This window comes from Strix aluco, chromosome 3, assembly GCF_031877795.1.
Source record: "Strix aluco isolate bStrAlu1 chromosome 3, bStrAlu1.hap1, whole genome shotgun sequence".
Lineage (NCBI taxonomy): Eukaryota > Metazoa > Chordata > Aves > Strigiformes > Strigidae > Strix > Strix aluco.
In genome coordinates this window covers 91,424,606-91,450,048 of record NC_133933.1, presented here as the reverse complement: position 1 = coordinate 91,450,048, position 25,443 = coordinate 91,424,606, and the positions used below count along the sequence as shown (strand labels likewise).

The 25,443-nt window shown below is 38.5% G+C and overlaps 2 protein-coding genes across 6 annotated transcripts in view; both read right to left on the bottom strand.

Moving 5' to 3' along the window:
• Nucleotides 1-6,081, bottom strand: part of GABRR2 (gamma-aminobutyric acid type A receptor subunit rho2) — a 42,863-nt gene extending 36,782 nt beyond the window's left edge. The window contains exon 1 of the mRNA XM_074820767.1: nt 5,896-6,081. Within this exon, the coding sequence (XP_074676868.1) occupies nt 5,896-6,008 (113 nt within the window). The 5' untranslated portion in view covers nt 6,009-6,081. The remainder of the gene's footprint in view (nt 1-5,895) is intronic.
• A 1,889-nt stretch (nt 6,082-7,970) lies between these two features.
• UBE2J1 (ubiquitin conjugating enzyme E2 J1) overlaps nt 7,971-25,443 on the bottom strand; it is a 30,423-nt gene continuing 12,950 nt past the window's right edge. For all 5 annotated transcript variants that reach the window (XM_074819566.1, XM_074819567.1, XM_074819568.1 and 2 more), the window contains 6 exons: nt 24,001-24,132; nt 23,274-23,358; nt 21,731-21,836; nt 19,194-19,323; nt 15,167-15,298; nt 7,971-9,191 (listed from right to left, as the gene is read on the bottom strand). In XM_074819566.1, the coding sequence (XP_074675667.1) occupies nt 8,922-9,191; nt 15,167-15,298; nt 19,194-19,323; nt 21,731-21,836; nt 23,274-23,358; nt 24,001-24,132 (855 nt within the window). In that variant the 3' untranslated portion in view covers nt 7,971-8,921. The remainder of the gene's footprint in view (nt 9,192-15,166; nt 15,299-19,193; nt 19,324-21,730; nt 21,837-23,273; nt 23,359-24,000; nt 24,133-25,443) is intronic.

The window sequence follows — 25,443 nt, the reverse complement described above, 5'->3', positions numbered from 1 at the left end:
GCCTCCTTCTTTCAGTTTAAAACTGTTACCCCTCGTCCTATCATTACCCTCCCTGATAACAAGTTCTTCCCCATCTTTCCTGTAGGCCCCCTTAAGGTCCTGGAAGGCCGCTATAAGGTGTCCCTGGAGCCTTCTCTTCTCCAGGCTGAACAACCCCAACTCTCTCAGCCTGTCCTCATAGGGGAGGTGCTCCAGCCCCCTGATCATCTTCATGGCCTCCTCTGGACCCGCTCAAGCAGGTCCATGTCCTTCTTATGTTGGGGGCCCCAGAGCTGGACATAGTACTGCAGATGGGGTCTCACGAGAGTGGAGGGGGAAAATCACCTCCCTCGACCTGCTGGCCACACTTCTCTTGATGCAGCCCAGGATACAGTTGGCTTTCTGCGCTGTGAGTGCACATTGCTGGCTCATAGTCAGTTTTCCATCCACTAATACCTGTAAGTCCTTCTCTGCAGGGCTGCTCTCAATCCACTCATCCCCCCACCTGTATTTGTGCTCGGGATTGCCCCGACCCATGTGCAGGACCTTGCACTTGGCCTTGTTGAACTTCATGAGGTTTGCACAGACCCACCTCTCCAGCCTGTCCAGGTCCCTCTGGATGACATCCCTTCCCTCCAGTGTGTTGACTGCACCACACAGCTTGGTGTCGTCAGCAAACTTGCTGAGGGTGCACTCAATCCCACTGTCCATGCCTCCAACAAGGATGTTAAACAGCAATCAAAATCTTACCACACTTCAGTATATTCTCTGAGAAAAAAACAGTTGAAGGTGTCATTTACTTTGTGTAGCAGCCACAGCAAGCTGGAGATGTACACTATGTAAACCTAGCACCAAGAAAGGTACAAAACCTACTGGTTTTCTAACCAGCAAAGCATACAACTGCTGAAAGACCCCCTAGAGGATAAGTGAAAAAGAGAAGGTACAGTAACAGTTTATGACTGCCATAACAATTAACTCACCCCTAGAGTATTCCAAATTCATTACCTCCATTATGTATCCCACACAGATGCATATCTTTAATAATAATGTACATGGATCACATGGGATCAGATATGGTCAAGAACTTTCTGACAAGCTGGGAACCTCAAGGTCCTCAATTTTGGGAAGGTCTCCTTCCATCACCTGTCAGGGCCACCAATTCAAGGGTTTGGTGGGTCCCAGCTGCCCAAGAGGCCCCAGTAGCTCTACAACAAGGCAGGTCTATCCTGGATTACATGGATGGCCCCACCAGCCCCTTTTGTTTTCAGAGCTGCAGGGGAGAGGGACTCTGTTGCCCTACGTCTGTATGTAACATGCTCCACACCGACATGTCTGTGGGTTTATGCCTGCAGCAGGAAGTAAAGGAAAGTGATTTTCCTTGCCAGATTTCTAGAAAAAAGCTAAATCAGACTCTGGAAAATGATGGACACAAATTCAGAGAATGCACACAATCACTATTATCATACGCATTAGGAATTTTTCATGGTCACATGCTCAACACACCTTATCATCTGTTGCTTAGGACCCTCCATTTTTGCTTGGTTTTATAAAGTATGGCTTTTAACCTCAAAAAAAACCCCCTGTTCTAGGGTTGTTCATGTTTTCAGCTTATTGAAAATGAATGCAGAATACATTTTTCTTCACAGCGATAAATGAAACCTCTTTTCTACCAAGAATATCCCAAACCCTGCACTCCTTTGACTCTTCCTACACCCATCCAGCCCAAAGCCAACAACGGTAACATAAGCAGATGGCAACAGGTGTAGCAAAGGGAGCCAGAGGTGGCTGTTCTGCTTGAAGAGGCAGGAGGAGGCACAGCTGTTGACAAGACAGCGCTGAATGCACACAGGCTGGTGAGGAAGCAGCTCTGAGGCTCTGAACATCTCACAGTCTACATGGACAACTACACAACTACTACAAAGTCAGAGGGGGCAACATTAGTAACAACAGAGAAGTCATAATGGTAAACATGAAGACATGGAGCACACAGCCAATATAAAGCAGGAGCTTTGCTTCTCTGATCTGCTGTAGCCATTTGAGTGTGTGCATGTCTCTCCCTGATTTTGTTTCACATTGCTACTTGGCCCTGCCGTGACACTGCGGGTGTTGGTGGAAAAAAATCTCAGGAGACATCAGACCTTGCACAACTAGAAGCTGTGCAATGCCCTGGACTTGAACCCCAGGCATGCAACTTAGAAATACCACATTTTCTGGAAAACCACCATACAGCTGAGAGGATCAGTAGGGGCTGGGAGGAACTACAGGCCAGATGACATGTCTGCAGCACCTGGTTGAAAGTTGGTGATAAAAATGCAGCCCTGCAAGGCACCAAAGGGAGCACACCTGCCAGCCACAGCCGTTTCAGCAGGGATCAGCAGACTACTTGCCCCAGTGGACCTCTGTGTGGAAAAACAGTCCCTGTGATAAGCCTCGTGCTACTATGCCGTGATACTTCACTTCTGTTTCCGGGTCCCAACCTAAGGCTGGCATGTTGCATGTCCTGAAAATTACACCCCTAATGAGATACTCCAAATCACTGACCACTTCCAAAAACCTTGGCAGGAAGTCTTAGGCCAATGGAAGCTCAAAGCCACTTCTGTTTCAAAACCACAGTGTTTCTGCTGGCTGAAGCATGAGGCTTTGCACAACTGTTAGGAGGGAGGAATAAGCAAACTCGGAGCCAGACTGCATCTGTCTGTCCAGTGCAGAGGCCATTGGAAAGACAGCATTCACAGGCACAACTAAGATGGCAAATGTCTCCTGAGGCCTCTCTTCTAGGACAGTTTATGCAGACCAATAAACATTACCAGAGGCGTTATCAGCAATTTTTATAGAGCAATAAATATTAACAAAAGCACTATTTTTCAGCTTCTCTTTTTCTGTGTGGAAATTCTGTCCAGATGGATAGTCTAGGAGGACTACCAGCATTTGTTTGTGATTCCTGACATGCAGCCACCAGAGAGCTACTGAAGAGTCCCCCAAACTGGTTCCAATCCAGTGCTGGACACACCAACAGCACTTGCTTGGCTCTTACAGTAAGGCAGATGCCCCAGGGAACCCACAAGCACACATACACATGCACTGTACAGTCAGTACTACACATTGCAAGTCTGGCATGGCCTGGCAGCAGTACACAGCTCCCTGGAAAATCCCAGCTAGCAACACAGCAGCACAGACCATGGCCCATCCGACACATACACCTGCACCTTTCCACACTTACACCATCTCCTTCAGCACCAAAGTCTTTACTTTCTCTCTGGAAATTTATTCCCTGGTGTGCAGGCAACACTGGGGCCAACATCCCCTCCCCAGCAGTCACCCAGGTGACTCTGACAGGTTTTACTTTGCAGTTCATTTATCACTTGATTTCTTTAAAACAGAATGAAATGCAAACATTTTTAACCAATTCTTCTATTAGTTATGAGCCCTTGGTTTTGTGCACCGTTTGCCAGCTTGTGTATTAGCAAAAAAGCTCTCAACTTCATACAAATAGGTGTCACTGAAACCCTTCACCCAGTTTTGTAAGATAAGAGACAAAGGCAGAAGCTGCTACTTGATGAGCACACATTCCTACGCAAAGCCCCGTCTCTCCAGAACATAACAGGAAGCTGCTTCAGGCCATGTTCATGGCACTGCTGCACAAAGGCAGTTGCTTCTTTTAAGTCATACCTCTGTTTTGTAGAAGAGTTGTATTATCAGTGAGGTGGGGGGTGCCAGAGTAAGAGAATATGAAACACGACACAGTTTCTAATTAAGCCAGTCTTATCCATTCAGCATGCTGAGTGAGATACCAGTCATAGAAAAAACAATCCATTACAGTTCACTAACATAAAATAAGGGGAGTAATTAGGGATGCACAGGCAACTCTTAACCTGGCATTTCTTAATTTGGGTTCCCAACTCCACAGACCTAACCTGGCTTAAAATCAACATAAAGGTCTTTACATCAGGTTGATATATCACCTTAAAGGACACAAACTATCAAATTTATCAAATGGAAATTCCCAAACATAGCAATAAATTTTTTTGGCTAATACATTTACTGTAAAATTTACTGTATTTCTTATGGTAAGTCAGCAAGAGAAATACTGAGCAGAAAATGCAATGAAATTATTAAAGGACACTGTTTTCATTTCTCTTACATGCAGCATAGGAACTGGTTTTAATTTTCTCTTACTAGAAGAGTCCACTATTCATTGCTGGTTTAGAAACAACTATATTTTTTCTATGTAACTGGAAATTTAAAATATCAATGTCACTGCTCCATACACTTTCTTTTTTCAATATTGCAGAATTCTCTGTATTTAAAATGTCATTCACATTTGATAGTCCCTAAACTTTGATTTTATATACTTTTAAATAAGTACATTGCATAGGAAATGTGTATGTGTGTGTATATATATAAAAGACATATAGTTTCTCAGGTTCTACCTGGCTAGAAAACTGTTCATTAAAATCATTATTTCACAGGAAACCAAATAGTATCAGTTATTCTTTACAGTAAATTCATTTGTATAAATAATTTTGTGCTTTGACTTCCACTTTATCACAGCTTCACAAAAATAACAGCACTGTAGAAACTGCAAGTTACTTTTGCAACGTTTAAATGAAGTACAAAATATTCAAACAACTTTTAACCCAGAGAATGGTATTACTTTTGGGCAAAGTCATGTTTAAAAGAAGGATTTATACTACTTTGTCACTTCAAAGTAGATTATCTCTCCTACACGTGAATGCTTTGCAAGAAAATGCCACTGTTGAATGCCCTTCGTTTCCCAGAACACGGACTTGGAAAAATTTTCAGAGATAAATGAAAGATCTCATTCAATAACAGAGATTCTGTGGCAATCAGTGGTAAAAGTTCAGTTGGATTTAGGATGTCAGGATCAGGCCCTAGCTGTTTCAGCTTTATAACATTTACGTCAATAAAAGCATATGCTGCTATATTTTTTCCGTAAGTAGTATAAATCTGAAAGCAGATTAGGTATTCTTTGCTTTCATCACATTTGTCTGTAAAACATTCCAAGTAACAACACTCCCTATAAATTGTTGAGTGTCAAAGCAAAAAACCCAACAGAATAAATGAAAATATGAATGTTTACAGCCATAGTGAGGCCATTTGATGGATTAACCCAATTTTATTTTTGAGCTCTTCGAACAATGAACAGTCTTGTAAGATATAATTGCCACTGGATAACATAACTACAAGAAAGGATAATATACTTTGGACTGTCTGACAGGTTTGGAAGATTATCTTTTCTAATGTAAACCTCTGGTCAAATCTCAGCAACAGTAAATCTAATAAACTTTACTAAGACCTTTAACTCTTTCTTGTAGCTTTGCTTGACTTTAAAATATGTATTTTTTTAAAAGTTTACATGTATTTCTTCAAAATATACTTCTAATTTTACAGTTCCTGGGTAACTTCCAGGGATTTATTTGTTATTAATCAGTATAACGCATGCTAACAACATCCCCACCTCAAATTGTCAGAGAATAACATGGCATTTCAGGTGAACATAAGTAGCACAGACATCCCAGCAAGCAGGGTAAATAACCTGCTCTTGAAACAGTGCTGAAACAGTATGTAGATTTGAACATCTCTATTAATTGCAACTTCTCTGAATTCTCTCAGTAATTCACATATAGGGCTAAGAATATTTTTACCACAGTCCATGCTGAAGTGGTCAACTTCTCTGTAAACCTGCCTCATTAAGAGTTAGTTAACATTAGCATTAAATGTGTCCATTTACAGTTAAAACCAATGATACTATCAGAAACTATTATAAAAACATTATGTATAAAGCTGTTTGCACATACAATATACACAAAGACAGTGACAGGGCAGATTTTTATGTCTATGTAGTAATGTATTTATAACACTGGGAAAAAAAGTATGTGCTTTAATAACCCTTACCTTGCCCTCTGCACCTCCAGCTGGCCTGTCCACCATCTCCTCCTGTGCTTTCTGCTTTCCACAAGAAGAACTAAGCAAAAGATTAATAAAAGGAGCTTTGCAAAGTAAGGCATCTTGCTGGAAATAAGAGTTGGGCACTCTGCACTCCAGTAACCTCCTACAGTACAAGTGCCCCCGGGTTTACACATTGAATCAACTCTAATTCCGGTGTCGCGTGTTCGTCCACGATTGGTGGTAGAAACGCTGCTTCCCCGACGTGGTGTTTTCGACAGGCTCTCAGAGGCTTCCCACTCCAAGCTCTTCCCTCATCACTGCTTAGTGATTGGCCATTACTCATGAAGTTTGCCTCACCAAACATTTCCACTGGGTCCTAAAGGATATTTACTAAAGCCATTATATAAAAACTCGCAATTCTGCACACTGGCTTTTTGCTCAATCCTCTAATCTGAGGACAGTGCTATCCTTCTGCCAGACTGTGTAAAAAAGGGCTGTCCCTTTACATTAGGCTTTCCAGATTTTCTGGTCCTTCACATGGCATCTTTTTCAACTGGAAACTGCTTGTGCCATGTTTCAGACACGTATATCACTGTAAAATTTACATATTTTGATGGTTTTAGAGCAGTTGAGATTTTATTTTCCAGTTTAGTCTGGCTCTTTATGCTGTGGAAGATAAAGGATGAGCTATTTCCTTCAAAAAATTATTTACTGTTAACTTTTAAAGCAAAATTAAAACACAGTAACCCCCGAAGTATCTACAAATGCAATAGACCGTACATAAATCAAGTCACCATTAATATTTATTTTTTCAAATAGGTATTTGCACAATCAGGCATTTTAACTTTTACTTTAAAAGTCTGAAATAAAAATTAAAAGCTACAAAGCAGCTATTTCTTTAATCACAAGGAAGAGGCTGTTTTCAGAAACCATTCTAAGCTCATTTTCTCACAGCCCATTCAAAGGGCAACACAAACTGCCTCTTTGCACAAGACGTAGCTGCTTTACCCATAGCCAGTGTGTGGTACAGGTACGAGAGCGACAGTTTGCTTAGTGCGGCAGTGAGGGTCAAGGTAAAGTGAAGCACGTTCAGAGCAAAGCTTCCAGAGGAGCAAGCGGGTCAAAACCCAGCAAAAAGGTCTTTTGGGTCAGACCTCTTCCAGAACTCTCTTCTGTGAGCCCAGGTTTGCAAGACTTGAATAGAACAGGTATTCAAGCAACCTAAACTAGGAAACAGTACTTTCATTTTAGAGGCTACAGGATCTGGAGAGGTTTTTTGGGGTTTTGGTGTGGAGTTTTTCAGGTTTGTGTGGTTTCTAAAAAAATTTCTAATGAAATAAATATGCAAATTAGGTAAAAACACATCAATTAATATACTGACATCAAAGAGTTCTGCAGCAGAATGTGTAAGCAACCACTGAACCAGCTGAACAAACTGTGTGCTTTTGTCTGAACTTCTTAAGAAAAGTGGGTTTTGATCTTTGTTCCATAGTACCTGCAAACAAGATTATCAGCAATCCACAAGAAGTGCTAAAAACGGACTCAGGTTTTGTTTGTAATTTCCACATTCCCCTCAGACACACAAAGGGCTTTCCTTAATTTAGAAGTTGTTATAGCTACTTCAATGTTTTAAAACACTAATATGTACTATATTTAACAAAATTTAGGAAAGCTGTATGTAGCTTGATAAATACTTGCTGAGAAACAGGATGACTCACGTCAGTGCTATCATGTTTGACAGCAACAAAATGAAAGTTAGCTAAATCTCACTGTCTTTGAAATACGCTAGAGTACATTTAAATCTGAACAATAATACAAGAGGAAAATTATCCCACTGATTGCTTTCTTCTACTTCACTGCAATACTTAAACATTCACAGACAAAACCTCTCAAAACCTTAACACCTGTAGGTCTATTGCTTGTATATGTGATTTCACAGCATTCATGACTATAACCAGTTATTTTTTTAATAAACGAATAATACAGAAAGCCTCTGGGTCCAATATTGATTTTAGGTTTAAAAAACCCATGGAAACAAACAAAAAAAAACGACAAACAAAAAAACCAAAAAGGCCATGTGATACTTGAAACATAACCAAAGACTGGTTTGAAACTGTTTATTACTAGGAGGGTTTTAATAAATATTTCTCTTAAGCATGTTTATATATATGACAGTTTAAGTATAATAAGGTTTAAATTTTCTTTAGTAAATAAAACCACATATGAAACTTTCAGTTCAACACATTATGTATATTTCTGGTATAATTAAAAGACAATAGCTCTGGGTAAATAATTATATTACATATTTATAACTATTGCAAGAATAGACATGTTTTATATAATCTTCAAATTTAAAAAAAACACAAGATATACAATTAGAGTATTAGAAGAGGACATTCAAATCTTGCAAAAGATTATCCAATCTTTCTTCCAAAAAATAAAAATCAAAATAATGTAAGTAGTTTTCTGGCCCCTTCTTTCCTCCCCTACTCCTTTCCCCCTTTCACACACACTAAGCAGCATCACAACCAATTCGTATGTGTTCCCCCTCTAGAAATGTGTCACGGCAAATAAAAGTGGTTAAAAATGTATCCCCCCTAAATTAAGAGTTCACTGGACACAAACACATAGTAGTGTTTCATTTTATAATCCCTTCTCCAATGTCAAATCTTGTACTAACTTAGATAGGGCAATTAATTGCATTTATGTTCCATAAAAAAGTGAATCAACCACTTTTTTTAAATTGTCTTTTTCGAGTTGATAGACTACTCACATTGACTCCACTCCCACACGCCTTAATGTTACTATTCCACTGCACTGTTTCTCCAAGTTTCTAGTGCACAACCAATTAACACTTGTAGTTAAATGTCCAACTTTGCTTTTCTTACAAGTAATGCAACTGTAGGTACATTAACATTCATAAGGATTTAAGCGTAAATACAAAAAGTACTCTTTGTAAACAGTTCTCATGTCATACCCAATACAGAATGTTCGGTGAAGCATTCAAGTCACTGCTGTTACAACAACCAACCTTATAACTCAAATATATACTCATTAGCCAAACATATTCTACGAAATATAAGAGCTGCCAATGCAAAAGTCAGAAGGACAATCAGAACAGTCGATCCAGTGTGGTTCATGTTGACTCTCGGTTGCTGTACCCGATTAAAGTCAGTTGAAGATGGAGCCCGTCTCTGACTCTGCTGCTGGGCACGGCGCTGCCGAGGACTCATAGACGTGTTAGTGGACACAGGCGGAGCATGCTCTTGACTGGCCGCTGCACTGCTACTCTGAGTTTCAGACTAAAAAGGAAACGTGGAGCGTTGTGAGGCAAGACCATGCGTAAGATTAGCACATAATAAAATCATCAGGAGTCAAATGTACTCTTCAGATAATTGTTAATACCTGAAAGCCTGATAATACATGTCACTAGTAATTATGAAATTGTTATAGCCATCATTTATGTCCATTCGCTATCCTGAGAAGTCTATTTCAAACTGCAAATTAGCAGTTCTAAGGACAAGAAAAGTCTGAAGAAAGTCTGTGAAACAATATTTGAATTCTAGATTGGTTCCAAATCAAGAGATTTCAAATATCTTTGACTAGGATTTGCTTAATTCTTTGCAGTTCAAGAAATCTTTAATAATCCTCCAGATAGTTAAGTCTCTGAGGATTTGTAATGTCACCTATACTGAAGGGGAAACTGAAGGGAGGGCAAGAAAGGAAGAAGTCCTGAGAACTGTAAGTAAGCAATCCTGCACTGCTTCCTGTGGACAGCTGGGCCTAAAAGTCCATTCTCAGCACCACCACCTACACTGAAAGAAAAATATGAAAAATCCTGAATACAAAACACCTAAGTGATTCCAGCAGGAATCATTGAGCACTGTACTTATGCATGCACATACCTATTGCCCTCTACTGGTCAAACGTTGGTCTATCGCTGTATGTAGTAAGAAAATAAACATCGGCAACTGATGTTCCAGCTCAGGAGAGTATTTAAAGAAAATAATTTTTCAGTTTGTAAGATTGAAACTATGGGTTCTGATATTCCACTGGCCTAATCCTGCTTGCAATACTAAAAGGCTCAAACTTCCAGCGTTTTAGTATTAAAAACAGTGACTCAGCACAGTTGATGGAAGTAAGCATTTCGACAAGGTTCAATTTTAAAGTGTTTAAAAAAAAAAAGTAGCTCTGAGAAAAAGTTAATTTTTTGAAGTCTTTTCACTTCTCAGAACAATTTGCAGGTATTCCCACTGAAAGCAACCTGCCGCTGTTTTCCAGATCTAGCTTTCTCCCTCCTCCTTTCTTCTGAAAGATTATCATTACAGCAGGTAAAACTAGAATTCTGAACATTTTATATTTGCTTCCAAGCAAAAGGCTTTTAATGAACACAATATCCACAACACTAAGCACTGTTTCAGCCAGCTACTATACCCACAAAAGATATCCTTTCCACACAGCCAGGTAGGGAATGTCCTCAACTGTGTATCGGGTCTGACGATCCACAAGACAGTAAGTAGCACTTGGTCCTGTGACTCTGGCCACATACTCTGCATGTAGGAGAAGAATTTCAAATTTTCACCTAGTCAGTGATTTGACTAGCCCAGGGAAGAGATCCTCCTTTCCTACCTCCTCCTCATTAGCATTTCACACTGTTTATTATCAGCAAGGAAGTACTGATGTAATTACTCATCACAGGTTTCTTGCCTAAGCAAGCAAGCAGCTTGGGTAGCTTCAAAGAAAAATATTTTTAAAAGATTTATTTTATCAGCAGAGACAGCCAAGAACATGAGCAGCTTGCCATGATTTCCACAACACTGCAGAATAAAGTAATTCTGCTTCATACGGAGCCCACTTGAAAGCTCCTCATGCCAAGGAAAATAAAGACTTAGGGAAGCTGAGCCACTGAAAAATTAAGTTTCTAGATTCATCTACACTCTCATCTTTCAGAAGGGGAGAGAAAGAGAAGTGAATTCAGGAAGCAAGAACTGCAAATTCAGAAGGCAAAGTGTTGCTCTTCTTAAAGTAGCTTTTAAAAAAGGAATTAAAAAAGTAAGTCTAGAAATATTCCTGATCCTTCATACTTACTAACAACAGTAACTACCACTGGCTGTCACACACTTGGGTTTCCTCTCAACACTGCAAATTTTTAATTTAAAAATAAAACAGAAAGGTCCTGTTCTGAATGAGACAAGGTGCCATACACTGACATGAACGCAGCTGTGATTCAAGAGAAACCTTGCTGACAATTGCAAAGCTTTAAATTATTTTTTGGAGGAAATTATATAGATGCATCAGGGCAGCAAAAGACTGACTGCTTAACCCAAAGCTAAGCTAACCCACTGCCTTGGGATTCCCAACATAATCAATGACCAAGTATCAGCAGACATGCAGAAGCAAGTTAGAGAAGAAAGGAGTGATCATTGCCTGATATAAATTTAGGTCCAGATGCTACTGTATCTTAAATAATATATACATCTAGATAAAGATTTTTTTGTTTGAAGACTTAATTGTTAAGAATCCCAAAAATGGCAGATGGACTGTATTATAAATGAAATAAATCACAATCTTCTTGTCTTCACTTACAGGAAGTTTTTTAATTCTCCTTAAGCAAAAGTGTCAAGATTTTTAGACTAATGCAACACTTTACATGACACAATATTCATCCAATTTTAAGTAATTTTCTGCCAAACCCTACTGGAAATGTTGGGGATGAGGGTTTAATAGATTAAAAATAAAAATATTTAAAAAGAGCTACATTGTAGCCACCTTTAGCATCTGATCTTTACAGTCTTTGAATATACACTTCATGTGTCAAATTATTTCTGAAACTTCTGAAACTGTTAGGACTGGTAGAAAACTTTGCTCTGAGTTTGATAAATAAGGCTAGTTTAGAAAATGTACATATATTAGAATTAACAAAATTTCTATTGTATAACAAAATGCACGTAAGGAAATCTACACTATGTTCAGTCTACTGAAGAATAGTAGCATTCACTTACGTCTCCAGGCCGTTATTTTAAAAATTTTTATCAGAATGCTGAAAGCATTAAATAATCATCTTGAAAGGGATGTTTTGAAAATATAGCAAACTCTAGGAACTCAGAACCATATAACTCCTCTGGGTTACTGAAACCTCCTTCATTTATATTCATGATCTCAGAGAGATACAGAAATAAGAAGATACAAGGATAGGTGAAATACTTGCTTGTCCATGTAACTTCCAACTGAAGAACAGCTGAAGCTTGACACAGCATGGCTTAAAGGCTAATAAGAAATATGTCTATTTTTTAATGGATCAAAGTCAGACCAAGTACTCTTGATTGCCAAGACATTTAAAATTGTTGCTGCAGTATTACAAAACTTAAGACACCACTTAATAGTGATAAAAGGAAACACTTTTAAACAATATATCATTCAGAATCTATGATTTAAAAAAAGGGCTTCTATAAGTCTCCTGTATCAGAACATAGCCTCATTTTCTCACAGAAACCTCCCTCATCAGTTCAAGATTAGTTGACTTCTGTTGCACTGTTTATTTCATCGCTCCTCATTATAATGCTTCATGCAGCCAGTATATTAGTGCAGGACACTACTATAATACATTGTTTAATAACAGGTGTACTGAAGGTTTAATGTATTCCCAGGTTACCAGAAAAAAGTTTAACCACAGATTTTCCTTTCTCACTTTGTAATTCTTATCAAGTATCAACTTTATTCATCAACTATAAGCACCAAGGTGGGACATCATTCCACATCAATACACTAAATGTAGGTTACTACAGGTGTGGTAGGAGTTCAGACTCCCATAATAGCCCATGTAGGTTTAGTCAGTGCACTCAGGGGGACAGACAGAGCAAGGCAGCCTACCAGCCTCTGCTTCTCAGTGGGCTGCAGTGCTCTCTAGCTTCCACTAACTAGCCCCACAGACTGTAATGAGAGTTTAGGTACCAACATTTAGATGACCACTGGCATAGCAGATGACTTAATCTGGACCTGAGGCCTACCTGAGTATCTACAATATATTCATTGGCATAAATTTCAAGTTCACAACATCAAATTTTCTACAATAGCCTTTAATTAAACAAACATTTGTAACATAAGTGGTAAACATTTTATCCAAGAAGAGAGAAAAAAAAGTTTTGATGTTGCCCACATCTAACACTTACAACTTAGTAAGGTAGAATTAGGTCTTCACACAACAAAAACTAACCCAACAAACTGATTTTACACATGCAAGAAGACCAGCTGAGGAGAAAGGGTCTGGGTTTTGCATGGATACTCCTTCAAGCCTATTGCAGATCAAGGCCTCCAGACTCCTTCTTTGAGAAGATTTCTACTAACTTTCACAAAAATAGCAAGCTTCAGTTCTTTAAAATAGTCCTTCCTGCCAGACGTTTCTTTCTTCCACTGTGTGGCTCTAAGTTTTCACTCCCCAATGGCTCCAGAAAATTGCCAAGAAACACTGGTATTGCTTCAAACTCAAACTAACAATCATGAGTGTGACAGTCTGAACCCTTAAAACATGAATTCACTTTTCGTCATTTACAGTTTATCACATATAAATATTTTTACATACATTTATATGTTTAAAGGTCTCATTTCACATGGTAGTGTTCTGCTAAAAATTAAGTTAATAATTACTAATTAAATCAGCATAATCGATTAAAACAAATTTCTTAGAAATAGGATTAATCAAAAAAATCACTCTTTTCCCTCAAGAAAACGCTAGCACTGCCTTGGTATTTTGGCTAGTTCTACTATATTAGCCAGCATTTGTAGTATAAAGAATAAAATAAAATGGTTTATTAAATCCTGAACAATCTGGAAAAAATCTTATTGTGGGGAAACATGTATGCTATTAGCATGTTTATGTTTCTACATAGCTTGAAAATATGCTGCAAACATGCAACAGATGGTCTGACGTTATTTGACGTTTTAGTTTTTTTAACCGATCTTCAGCCGCATCCTCTCTAAAAAAGACAGCTTAGCTAGGATTTGCCTGCAATTTATCAGTGAATTTAGACTGCATTTGTCACAGTCATAACAGCAGCTGCCTTGGCCCACCACCAGGCCTCGGTCACTTCCAAAACCATTATGTAAGCCCTACACCTCACAGTATTAAAACCTAAACGTCATAATTCAAATGGTAAGAATACTTTAGTCAGATTTACTTAAGTGGTTACAAAAAACAGGAAGTTATTCTTAATTAATATTTAAAAGCTACAAATTATCACTGAAACATTGTTTGCCTCTGGCTAATAATTCTATTGCAAAAACCTGTGATATATTATGCACATGGTAAACTGAATCATAGAATCACAGAATCATCTAGGTTGGAAAGGACCTTGAAGATCATCTAGTCCAACCATTAACCTAACACTGACAGTTCCCAACTACACCATATCCCTCAGCGCTATGTCAACCCGTCTCTTAAACACCTTCAGGGACAGGGACTCCACCACTGCCCTGAGCAGCCCATTCCAACGCCTAACAACCTGTTCTGTGAAGAAATACTTCCTGACATCCAGTCTAAACCTTCCCTGGTGCAACTTGAGGCCATTCCCTCTTGTCCTATCGCTTATTACTTGGTTAAAGAGACTCATCCCCAGCTCTCTGAAACCTCCTTTCAGGTAGCTGTAGAGGGCGATGAGGTCTCCCCTCAGCCTCCTCCAGACTAAAGAACCTCAGTTCCCTCAGCCGCTCCTCGTACGACATGTGCTCCAGACCCTTCACCAGCTTCGTTGCCCTTCTCTGGACATGCTCGAGTGATTCAATGTCCTTTTTGTAGTGAGAGGCCCAAAACTGAACACAGTAATCAAGGTGCGGCCTCACCAGTGCTGAGTACAGGGGTAAATCCCTTCCCTGTCCCTGCTGGCCACGCTATTTCTGATACAAGCCAGAATGCCATTGGCCTTCTTGGCCACCTGGGCACACTGCTGGCTCAAAACTGTAGTGTTTCAGACACCATAATATTTTAATGAACTGTTAACCCATATATTAAAGGAACTATTGGGAACAAGAATTGCTAAAAGAGCATTATTTGTTGTTTCTAAGAGAAGGAAGTGAGAGCAAAGAGATCGCTATTTCTAAAAGTGATTCAGCATACTATTTGCTAAAGTTTACACATAGATTTCATATAAAAGTATGCAGAAGTTCTAGAAGAAATGTGTGAACTACATACTCTTAATGAAGCCTCCAATCAGCTTAATAGTACTGATCTCACATTCAGACTATGCCTGTACTTGCACTGATGAAGCTCAAAGACGGCCCTTACCGTTGCACTTGTTGGATCCTGGAACGCTCTAGCTGCACCATCCTGCTGGGGCTCACGTGAAGCAGCAGAGTGGTTCAATCCTGCCATGTTTGAGGGTCCAGAATCAGACTTCCTGGATGAATTGACTTCTGCCTACAAGGAGTACATATGTATGCTTCAGAGAGAAGATCAAAATTGCTCCAGAAAGATTTGGCTTATTTTGGAATGTGTATTTTAATGTATGGAGAACACAAGAATTACTGAAATGTAATAATCAAGTATGCCAACTGTATTTCAGTTACACACCGACAGGTTTAAGAAATTCTCATTCTTTAGAAATAAGGCTATAGATGTGCAAACATCAGTTTAGAAAACAATTTTAAGTTTGTTTGCACATAACAACAGGTATAACATTCAAAAAACACACAGATGTATAGAGCAAAAAAGAAAATTCTTTAGAAAATCCAGGACAATATTATGCCAGAAATAACACCATTTTAAAAAACTTCTGTTTCTCATGTCCTTACGTGAATGCTGACTACTGCTGTTACAAGTGAACTAATATAGCCTGTTTCTTAGCAAGGCTAACTAGCCTCCAGTAAGTGCTAATTTAATGTGGCTATACTGGTTCCACTACTAAAGCTGCCTCACCACCAGAGTGGGCATATATGCATGGCACTACACTGTGTCAGGCATGCATACCTCAGTTTCCCGTATTTAAATTTCAGCACAAGCAGAGCAAAAATAAAAATACAAGTCTTAACAATATTGCTTTTGTACACATTTATAAAATGTATAATAAGCATCAATTCCCAGAATTTAGGTTTCATGTTTTTGGAAATTTCAGACAAGAGATCAGCAGTGACATATAGAGACCATGAACAAACCTCTTGTTAAAACAGCATATATGCCTGCAACAATCCCTTGGGAATGGAGAAGGACATAACATCATAGTCCTGAACTGAAACACTCTAATTTATATATATTTAAAAAAAAAAAAGTAATGGCTAGATCAATTTTTATCAGCAAGTCATCTCCTATGTCATGTATCTAGATGTCAAGTTATTATAAAGATGACAATTCCAAATCTAATACCTGTCTTCAAATGCAGATATAAGTAGTGGTAGTAGTAGTAAGAAATACAAACAGTAAGTAGTAAGAAACCAACCAGTTATGGTGATAACAAGCTGGTAAGATCACAAGATAATATTCTTTCATGATACTATTTTGTGTGAGGAAATTAAATTCCCTGTTTCTTGATGTATATTATCTCAGTATCTCAGCAGAATTTGAAAAATATGTCACTGAAAGAACCTGAAGATTAATTTAAGATTTAAAAACACTTAGAATCTGACAACGTTGCTTTCTTTTTGCACTTGACTATTATGAACTCTGATATTAGATAGGACAAGTTATGACTCAAATATAGACCAGCAAAAAAACAACACAAGATTAATTTAGGCTGGAATGGACCCCTAGACGTCACCTGGTCCAACTCCCTCCTTAAAGTAGAGTCATGTTCCGTCAAGTTTTGAGCATTATCAAAACTGGAGATTCCACAGCCTCTCTGGGTAGCCTGCTCCAGCATTTGATAACTCGCAGGGTGAATTTTCCTTTCCCATACCCAGTTGTAAGTTCCTTCCCTGGAATCTGTGACCACTGCTTTTCATACTTCTGCTTTTTCCAAGAAGAGCTCATTTCATCTTCACTGTTAATCTCTATAAAGCACATACACTACAAAATGTGCTTTTGATTTATTTTATTTTATGAAAGTACTAAGTCTAATATGCTTGACTGAAGTCAGACTAACATTCAAAAAAATAAAGCACTTGAAAGTTCCCTAAACTGGAATATCTTTTTTGTTGCCCAGTCTCTTTTCTCCAACTCCTACCTCTGCTTCCAGAGAAGCTGGAGAGAACACAGGTATCAAGGAAAGAAGATAAACATAGTTAAAAGTAATAATGAGGGTGAGTGGAGAATTAATTTTACTGAAAAATGTGCCTTGTGATGGCAACATGTGGATAAACCATACTGTTTTACAGTAATGCATATGCATTCATCTTTTTTTCTTTAAAGTGGAATGGAATTTATGGTATATAGCACCTCAAATGCACAAAACAATTTGCAAGTCCATGTAAAGATGATTAAAAAAATGTAATTTTCTATTAAAACAGACGGGAACAAAGGTGAAGGGTCACAGAAGCAGGAAAACTGTAATAAGGAAATGTGGTTTGCTATTTTTTCTCCTGAATTTCATACTCCTTTCTCAATACCACGCATGGGTTTTTTTAAAAGTTACCGTTTTGCTTAAGGCTGGTATGAAATAACTTCTCATAATCCTAGGATCATCTAGAAAAAGTTAGGAAATCTCTTCTTTAAGGATCAAGATAATGCAGATTGCTAGTATGTTTGCTAGTAGAGAGGCTCTCTCAAATGATACACTGAATCAGCAACCTGATGTTAAATCTTACCCCACGAATTGACATAGAATAGATCCAAATGATTAAAAACTTTTGTACTCCTTGCTAGTAATTCATACTATTAGTTTACTACAAACACATCAATCTAATGCCTCACCCTAACATCAATCAAACAAAAAGACAAGCAAAGCAGAGAAGCAGAAAGCTTAAAAAACCGCAATCCCTAAAATTTGATTTAAGGAAGGGACAGAAGGCGCAACCAGAGGACAGAACTGTTTTACCTTGTAAAAAACCCACAGTGGATTGTAAAAGGCTGTAGAAACCTGAGCCTTTGTTCATTTTTCCCTTACTGAGTGCTTGTTCTTAGGAGGTGAAGTATGTGGATATGTGAACACAACGATATTCTTTACAGACTGATGTCCCTAAGTCTTTCATTTTAAAACTGAAAAAGGTATGAAATGTGTGTTCTTTTAAAAAAAAATTATACTCTGATATTTGTAGAATTTCTGTGATGAAGATTATCAGTTCTTAATTAAAAATTAATCCTACACTTTTTAACCCTTATATATTGTAAAAAAGCCAGGAGCAGGCAGTCCATGGCTTCTCCAAATAGCTCATCTTTAAAACTCTGTCCCTGTATCTTCTCATCTTTGTAAAATATTTTGAGATGTTTTTATCATAAGCGTTATGACACACAGACCCAACCACGTCAACATGTCTAGATGCGAGATCACACAGGAATACGCAGGTCCTGCAAAACTGGCAGTAGCGCTCAGTAGAAGGCAATCTTTACTCTCACAGCACACAAAAAAAATAGTCTTTAGGACAGTGTTAGCACAACACTGGTGAGAAAAGGGGACATACTAGCATCCCTGACCTTGTGAGGATATATTCTGCGCCAATGCTACACTGCCATAATGTATTTCACTGTAGTTCCCTGCCCTCATACACAGCAGTCTTCCTTAGAGGCTGATTTAAGAGTTTAGTGGAAAACCCAGTGAAAAACAACACTGCATGCAAGACATGCAATTTTCTAAGGCACATATTTGGCTAAACAAACCTTACTTTCACCGAAACACAAGCTAGAGAACACATTTTGGGGTAACAGCAACTTCCATACCAGAGTTCAACTTTCAGTATCTTCCACTGCAGAGTAGTTCAAAAGAATTTGCAACCATTTTTTCAGTAGGAATATGTTTTATTCCTTCCATAAGCCAAAAAGAGGAAAAAAAAAGTCACAAAGGAAAAAAAATTTAGGTTAGCTTTGCCCAAACTTTCCTAACACTTTTATGATAAGACTTAATTCTGAAGAACTTATTCAAGTTATTAGTGACTGAAAACATGGAAAGTAAAAGCAACATAGTTAGGCAGTTCTTACCACAGTGCTCACCACTGAAATTAAAACTAATCAATCAGTGCTTGAGATGCACAATTTATTAACTGGCACATTGCAAGAGATCCACTCCTATTTTTCTCTTTCAGACTGTGCTAAAAAAATAGGTTTCTATGTAGTGACTGATAAGGGTTTATGAAATGGTGAGTATTTCTGCAATTTACAAGTTTTTCCTCAATATTTTTTTTTTTTAAATTGCATACAACAGAGACAAAATTTTAAACGGTGACTTCACCTTGAAGCTAATTTGTCTGGCAAGTTCTTTAGCTTCCTTGTCCGCCTGGCTTGACACGCTTCCAGATGTTAGTGGTAAGAGGGCTGTCTTCATAGATGTGCCGCACATTTCACAACAGAAGTCTTGTGACCTGGCCACAAATGACATAGCTCAGAATAGCACGTTCTCATAATGTTCTTGTGTTTAAACAAACTAGTTGCAAAACAATCCACAGAAAGACAAGTGATGTCAAGACCAGTAGCTTAAAAGTACTTCCCCCTACCCCAAATCACACCATCTTGAAAAAATATGTTGAGAATTATCTATACTATGAATAATATTCTCTCATGTAATTTAGGAAAATATTAACAACTGACTTACATGTTGCTGTTATCTACACTTTGTTAATAATTTTCTACCGTTTTAAAACTTACTTTATATCTGCAGCAAATTAAAACTGTAAATGATAAAGATCTAATTATTATTACAAATATTAAATTGGACCCAGAAGCTTGCACCTCAAATCTAGGAATTTCAGTTTCTGCAAGAGCATTACTTTTCCTCTCTTGCACACATAATTTGTCTATGGGGCACACTGCAGGCAGCTCTCCAAGCCCATGGGAAACCACACAGCTTTAATAGTACAGTATCAAGACCAACCCACTAAGCCCTACCCCTCAGCAGGGCTTATTAGCTTGGACTCAGTGCCATGCTAACTGGAAAGTTGTAGCTTCTGACTGGCTCAGAGTACAGGCAGAATAAGCTCACATCTGCTTGTAAAATAAGGTACTAGTTACAATTTGGAATACAGTAACTTTGCTTCTAAGATAATGATATGGTCTTTCAATTCAAGTACCTTCTTCTCCCCAGATGGGGAAAGGAGAAAGACCAAAAAAACCCCACAGGTATAAGATTTCATTTAAGGATAATCACAGAATAGTTGAGGTTGGGAGGGACCTCTGGAGATCATTTAGTTCAGTCTCCCTGCTCAAAGCAGGGTCAAGCAGAGCACGTTGCTCAGGTCTGTTTCCACTCACATTTTTAATACTTCCAAGGATAAAGACTCCACCACCTCTCTGGGCAACCTATGATAGTTCTTTGACCATATTCACAGTAAAAAAGTGTTTTCTTGCATTCAGATTGAACTTTATGGGTTTCAGTTCGTGCCTGTTGACACCTGTCCTGTCACTGGACAACACTGAGAAGAGTCTGGCTCTGCGTTCTTTACGCCCTCCTTTCAGATATTTGTACATGTGGAGAAGATCCCCTGAGTCTTCTCTTCGCCAGCCTTTCCTTGTATGAAACAGCCCCTCAACCACCTTTGTGGCATTGCACTGGGTTTGCTCCAGTAAATCAGTATCTTTCTTGTAACCTGACCTGGACACAGCCCCAACCTGGCCCCAGCACTCCAGACGTCTCACCAGTGCTAAGTACAGAGGAAGGATCACTTCCCTCGACCTTCTGGCAATGCTATTTCTAATGCAGCCCAGGAAACCATTAGCCTTCTTTGCTGTAAGGGCACGTTGATGCCTCATGATCAGCTTGGTGTCCACCAGGACCCCCAGGTCCTCCCCTTCCAAGCTCCTTTCTAGGTGGTCAGCTGACATTATTCGTCCCCAAGGGCAGGACTTTGCTTTTCTCTTTGTTGAACTTGATGAGATTCCTCCAGCCCACTGAGGTTCCTCTGGATGGCAGCACAACCTTCTGGTGTATCAGCTACTCCTCCCAGTTTTGTATCATCTGCAAACTTGCTGAGGGTGCACTCTGCCCCATTATCCAGGTCATTAATGACAGGGGATAGCACTGGCCCCAGTACTGACCCCTGGAGTACACCACTAGTGACTGGCCTGCAGCTGGACTTTGTGCTGCTTACCACAATCCTTTCAGCCAGGCAGCAAAGCCAGTTCTTAATCCACCTTACTATTCCCACTTATCTAGGCTGTACTTCATGAGTTTCTCTATGAGGATGGTAAGGAAGACAGCGTCAAAAGCCTTGCTAAAGTCAAGATAAACGACATCCACTGCTTTCCTCTTGTTCACTAAGCTAATCATTTCATCATAGTCACAAATCTAATTTTAAGTTAATTTTCTAAAACTCATTCCGAAGCAGCTGCTTCAGACTTTTCTGCTGTTGTTTCATTATTATTATTATTGTTATTGTTATTATTATTTACTTAAGGGAAATGATGCATTGTTTTGGTTGTTTTCTCCCCCACTTACACTTACTATCAATTCCATCATACTAATTTTTCTTCCACGCTGCAATTATGACTGTATCACAATGTTAATTACATCTCTAAGCCTGAATTTCAGACAAACCTCTAATTTGACCACACAATGTTGGAAGGAACACAGCCCTTTCAAAGTATGTTGTTTGACCGTAAGTTCCCAGTTTGCACAACGTTCAGGAAAAAATAAATATATACAAGGCATAGAACTTTTTTTATATTTGAAATAAATTCAGGAGAACAGACTGAAGTGACTCACTTTCTACTCAATGCCTTACCCTAAAAGAGAGTACATATATATGTACCTACAGTAACAAACTTCATACTTACTTCTTCGCAAGAGCTCTTCTCTCTTCTGGTGTGTAATCTAGAGATCCTATTGCTCCTTCACCTTTGGTTGGCATAAATCCAATAATGGCTAGTAAAGCTGTTCTTACTAAAATGGGAAAAGAGAGATACAAACAATGTTGCAAAAACGACTCTTATTTCATCTCACTCTATACTCAGTACAGAAAAGTTGCAGTTCTGCCTGCAAAACTTCATTTTGTCCAAAGGAGTAGTCTGAATTTCATACAAGCAGCACTGGTTTTTTGGTACGCAGAAAGGCTTCTTCATTTTTTAAACTTCACATTATAAATGAAAGGTAAGGCCTTAGTCTTCCATCAGGCAACACGGAGAAGAAAAGAGAAGTTGTCACAAAAATGCTACATCAATATAAAGATTAGAATTCCAGACTTTAAAAATGGGTTTTGAAGAAAAAAAAGTAAGGCAGAATTAACATATAAATGGGGGGGAAAGAAGGGAAGGATTCATAAGGCATTTTTCTTTTTGTGCGTGTTTTCTATTAGACATGAATTCTGCAACTTAGTGCACAGAAGCTCAGTGGTTTTCTTCTATGCAATGTACTGCAGAATTTGTTCCTTCTATGTCGTGCTGGGGAAAGAGCTTACTTAAATACTAATAACAGCTCATAACAGAATTGTCATCTCAAACATCTCTTTTGACAATATCTATCCTTCAATCTTGTTTTACACAGTCATGAAATTTAAGAATTCAAGACACTTTGCCAGTAGATTTGGTAAATAGATATCACAGGAAGATGAGTAACACAAAATAGAGGTAGGATATTTACACCTCCTACTTAGAAGACAGTATTTTCTAATCTTTTAAAAAATGTAAGAGACCTTACAAAAGTTGAAGAGTGGCCTGCTAGAAAATTCGTAAGATCTTATCAACATATTTTAAAAGTGCAACAGATATCCAAAGAAATAATTGATGTACTGTACTCTGAAAAGGTAAAATTATACAAACACGGAAATATATCGCCTCAGATGAATTGTGCCAACTCTCATTTTCTGTGATAATGAAACTTTAAAAAAAAGGTAGAAAACGTTCAGTTATTCTGAACTCAGACCATGTTGTCTTTACTCTTGAGTGTTCAGAAGTACAGCATCAGAATTTAAAGCTGACCACTCTTCCCTCTATCAATATTCAAGCTGATTTTAGTGATTATAAAAAAACAGGGTAAAGCAAGAGGATTTAAAGTATTTTCATAAGAACAATTTAAAAAAAAAAAACCACGCCCAAAGAATCTTCTAAGTAGTCTGAGAATTCTTAATGCTTTTGCATCCAAACAAATAAGAACCTATGATCACTCCTGTTTCTCAACCCTTTCACCCCACATTTATTTAATAGCATTCCCAAATCCTCCTACATCGCTCTTTCATGACTTTACATTTCTCAAATTCTCCCATACTTTTACTCCCTCAAAAGCTGTCTCCTTTTCCACTATAAACATTATTTGTGAGATTTTTTCAGTTTAAAGATCTTGTTGCTTGATGGGGGTAACATTTTCCAAATTATTGTTACTTACTACTCCATGAAGGCTGCCATGTTTCAGGATGATGCCCTGAGATGCTTAAACAAATTTTCTTCCCCACTTCAAACCTGCCATTGGCCTTCAAAGGAAGAAGGAGGATATAATAAAACATGCTAGAAGTTAACTCTTGGGTTTTGGTACAAGTTGTAAAAATCATCATCAAATAAATCTGTATGCAAACAATACTTGATAACTATATTACTGCCAACCTCACAAAATTGGCACTCTGCTTTCTGCACAAAGTCATCTGCCTCTATTCATGCATAATGAAACCCTTAACTGATACCTCACATGTCCCAGTGTGACATGGTGGCTTGCCTGTTGCTCCTGTAACTCACAGACCACATGTAGAGAGTCTGACAAGCTATAGCTTTTCAGCTGTATGGGGGCCTTTGCCTCAAACCACAGGTCTGCCTTCCTACATGTGACCAATGTCTCCAACAGAGACTAAGAGGGCCCATGGAGAGAACAGAAGGTTAGAAAGAACATCAGCAATGTGATTACTCCTGAAGAAAACTTCCAGTTGTTAGGTGCAAAGCTTCATGTAATTACAGAATACCAAAGTCAACTGGAAGACTTCTGGTCTCAAACTGGCAGCATTAACTGTACTATGCCACCTTTCTTACAAAAATAGCATTACCTTAAATGCCAAGAATCTCTCTCTCAGACACCTACAGTTAAACTGATCATGTAAAAACGAAAAACTAGCAAACATGCTTACCGTCAGCAAAATAATGCTGGGTGGTTTCATGGGATATTCAGGTGGTAGTACTATTCGCCCGTGATAAATCCCTCCATCGAAATCTGAATCTGGAGGGCCTCTAACAGTAAAGTGCCATTCAAAAAGATTATCCTAAAATGCCCCCCACCAAAGGGAGAATTACAAAAAAAAGAAAGAAGACTGTGTCAAAGAAGGAGACAACTAAACACCATTTTCTTGAGCAAGGACAGGCTAAAGAAACAGTGCACAGCAGAGGTTTTATTAAGTCAAAATCAAATGGAGAGTAGGACAACCAACACAGTACTAAGATTCTCGTTAAAAGGTTAAAATATTGTAGCTTTCTGGTAATTTTCTTGTACAATGGCTTTGTTGAAACCCTCAAATTCATTATTCAAGTTCTTCGCTCCAGTTGTATCAATTATGACAAGAGGTTTATTACCCAACAGATAGATAACTGAGTCAACTAATGGAAAACTGGGTCTTTGCCGTAAAAAGTAATTCCTGGAGAATCGAGGGGAGACCCATCCCAAGGAAGAACATTAATGACAGCCTCCCCAAAGCCCCTTTCATGCCCAAGTCACATCTGACTCACACATCAGAGAATTTCTATCCTCTTTTGCTTCTCCATAAACAATTTTGAAACAGCTACTGTGCCTTACTGCACAACAGGTACACTTTGAAATTTGGAATATTATTGTCATTGGACATATAAATAACTTCTCTTTAAGCATTATTTCTTTGGGGTTCTGTGTTTGGCTTTCTGTATCAGATCTCATAATGCCCACAACTTTCTGGATATGTACAAGCAGAACAACTCCTACTGTTAGGACAGGAAGCCAAACGAGGCTCGCGGTCAGTGAACAAGATCTCTCAACTAATGCCAAACACTGGTATCACAGGGCTGTGACTGCCCACCTAGTTATAATTTTTTCAAGGATGGGAGGTATGTCAACATTTCCAGCATTTCCTTTCACCCACCACTGTTCTCTTCCCAGCGAGTCACTGCTCTAACCCCAAAATAAGACTTTCATGTAAGTTCCAACAATGAATTAAATCTTACATTTCATCACAGGAAGGGGAAACACAAGGTACAGACAAAAATTAGTCAATAATAAGGTATATTTTATTGCACCTAGGAACATGCTATTTTCTCTAAGCACGTTAAGTATGCTATGCATTTCTGTGAACAGCTAAATCAAACCCACGGAACATTGCCTTTTTAATTATTCCAGCAAAATCAGAAGGGGTTTCTGTTTAAGCTTCTAATCACCACAACTTCCCTGTCGTCTCAGCCCAAAAACTCAACTGGATGTTCAGAAGACTTCAAGAAGCTACTATTTAAGTGAAATCTAAGCATTCTCGCTTACAATGCATCCAGAATTGTACTCATTTACGTTTTTCACAGGGGTTTTTTTAATGAAAAATAGTGAATCCTCATAGAAC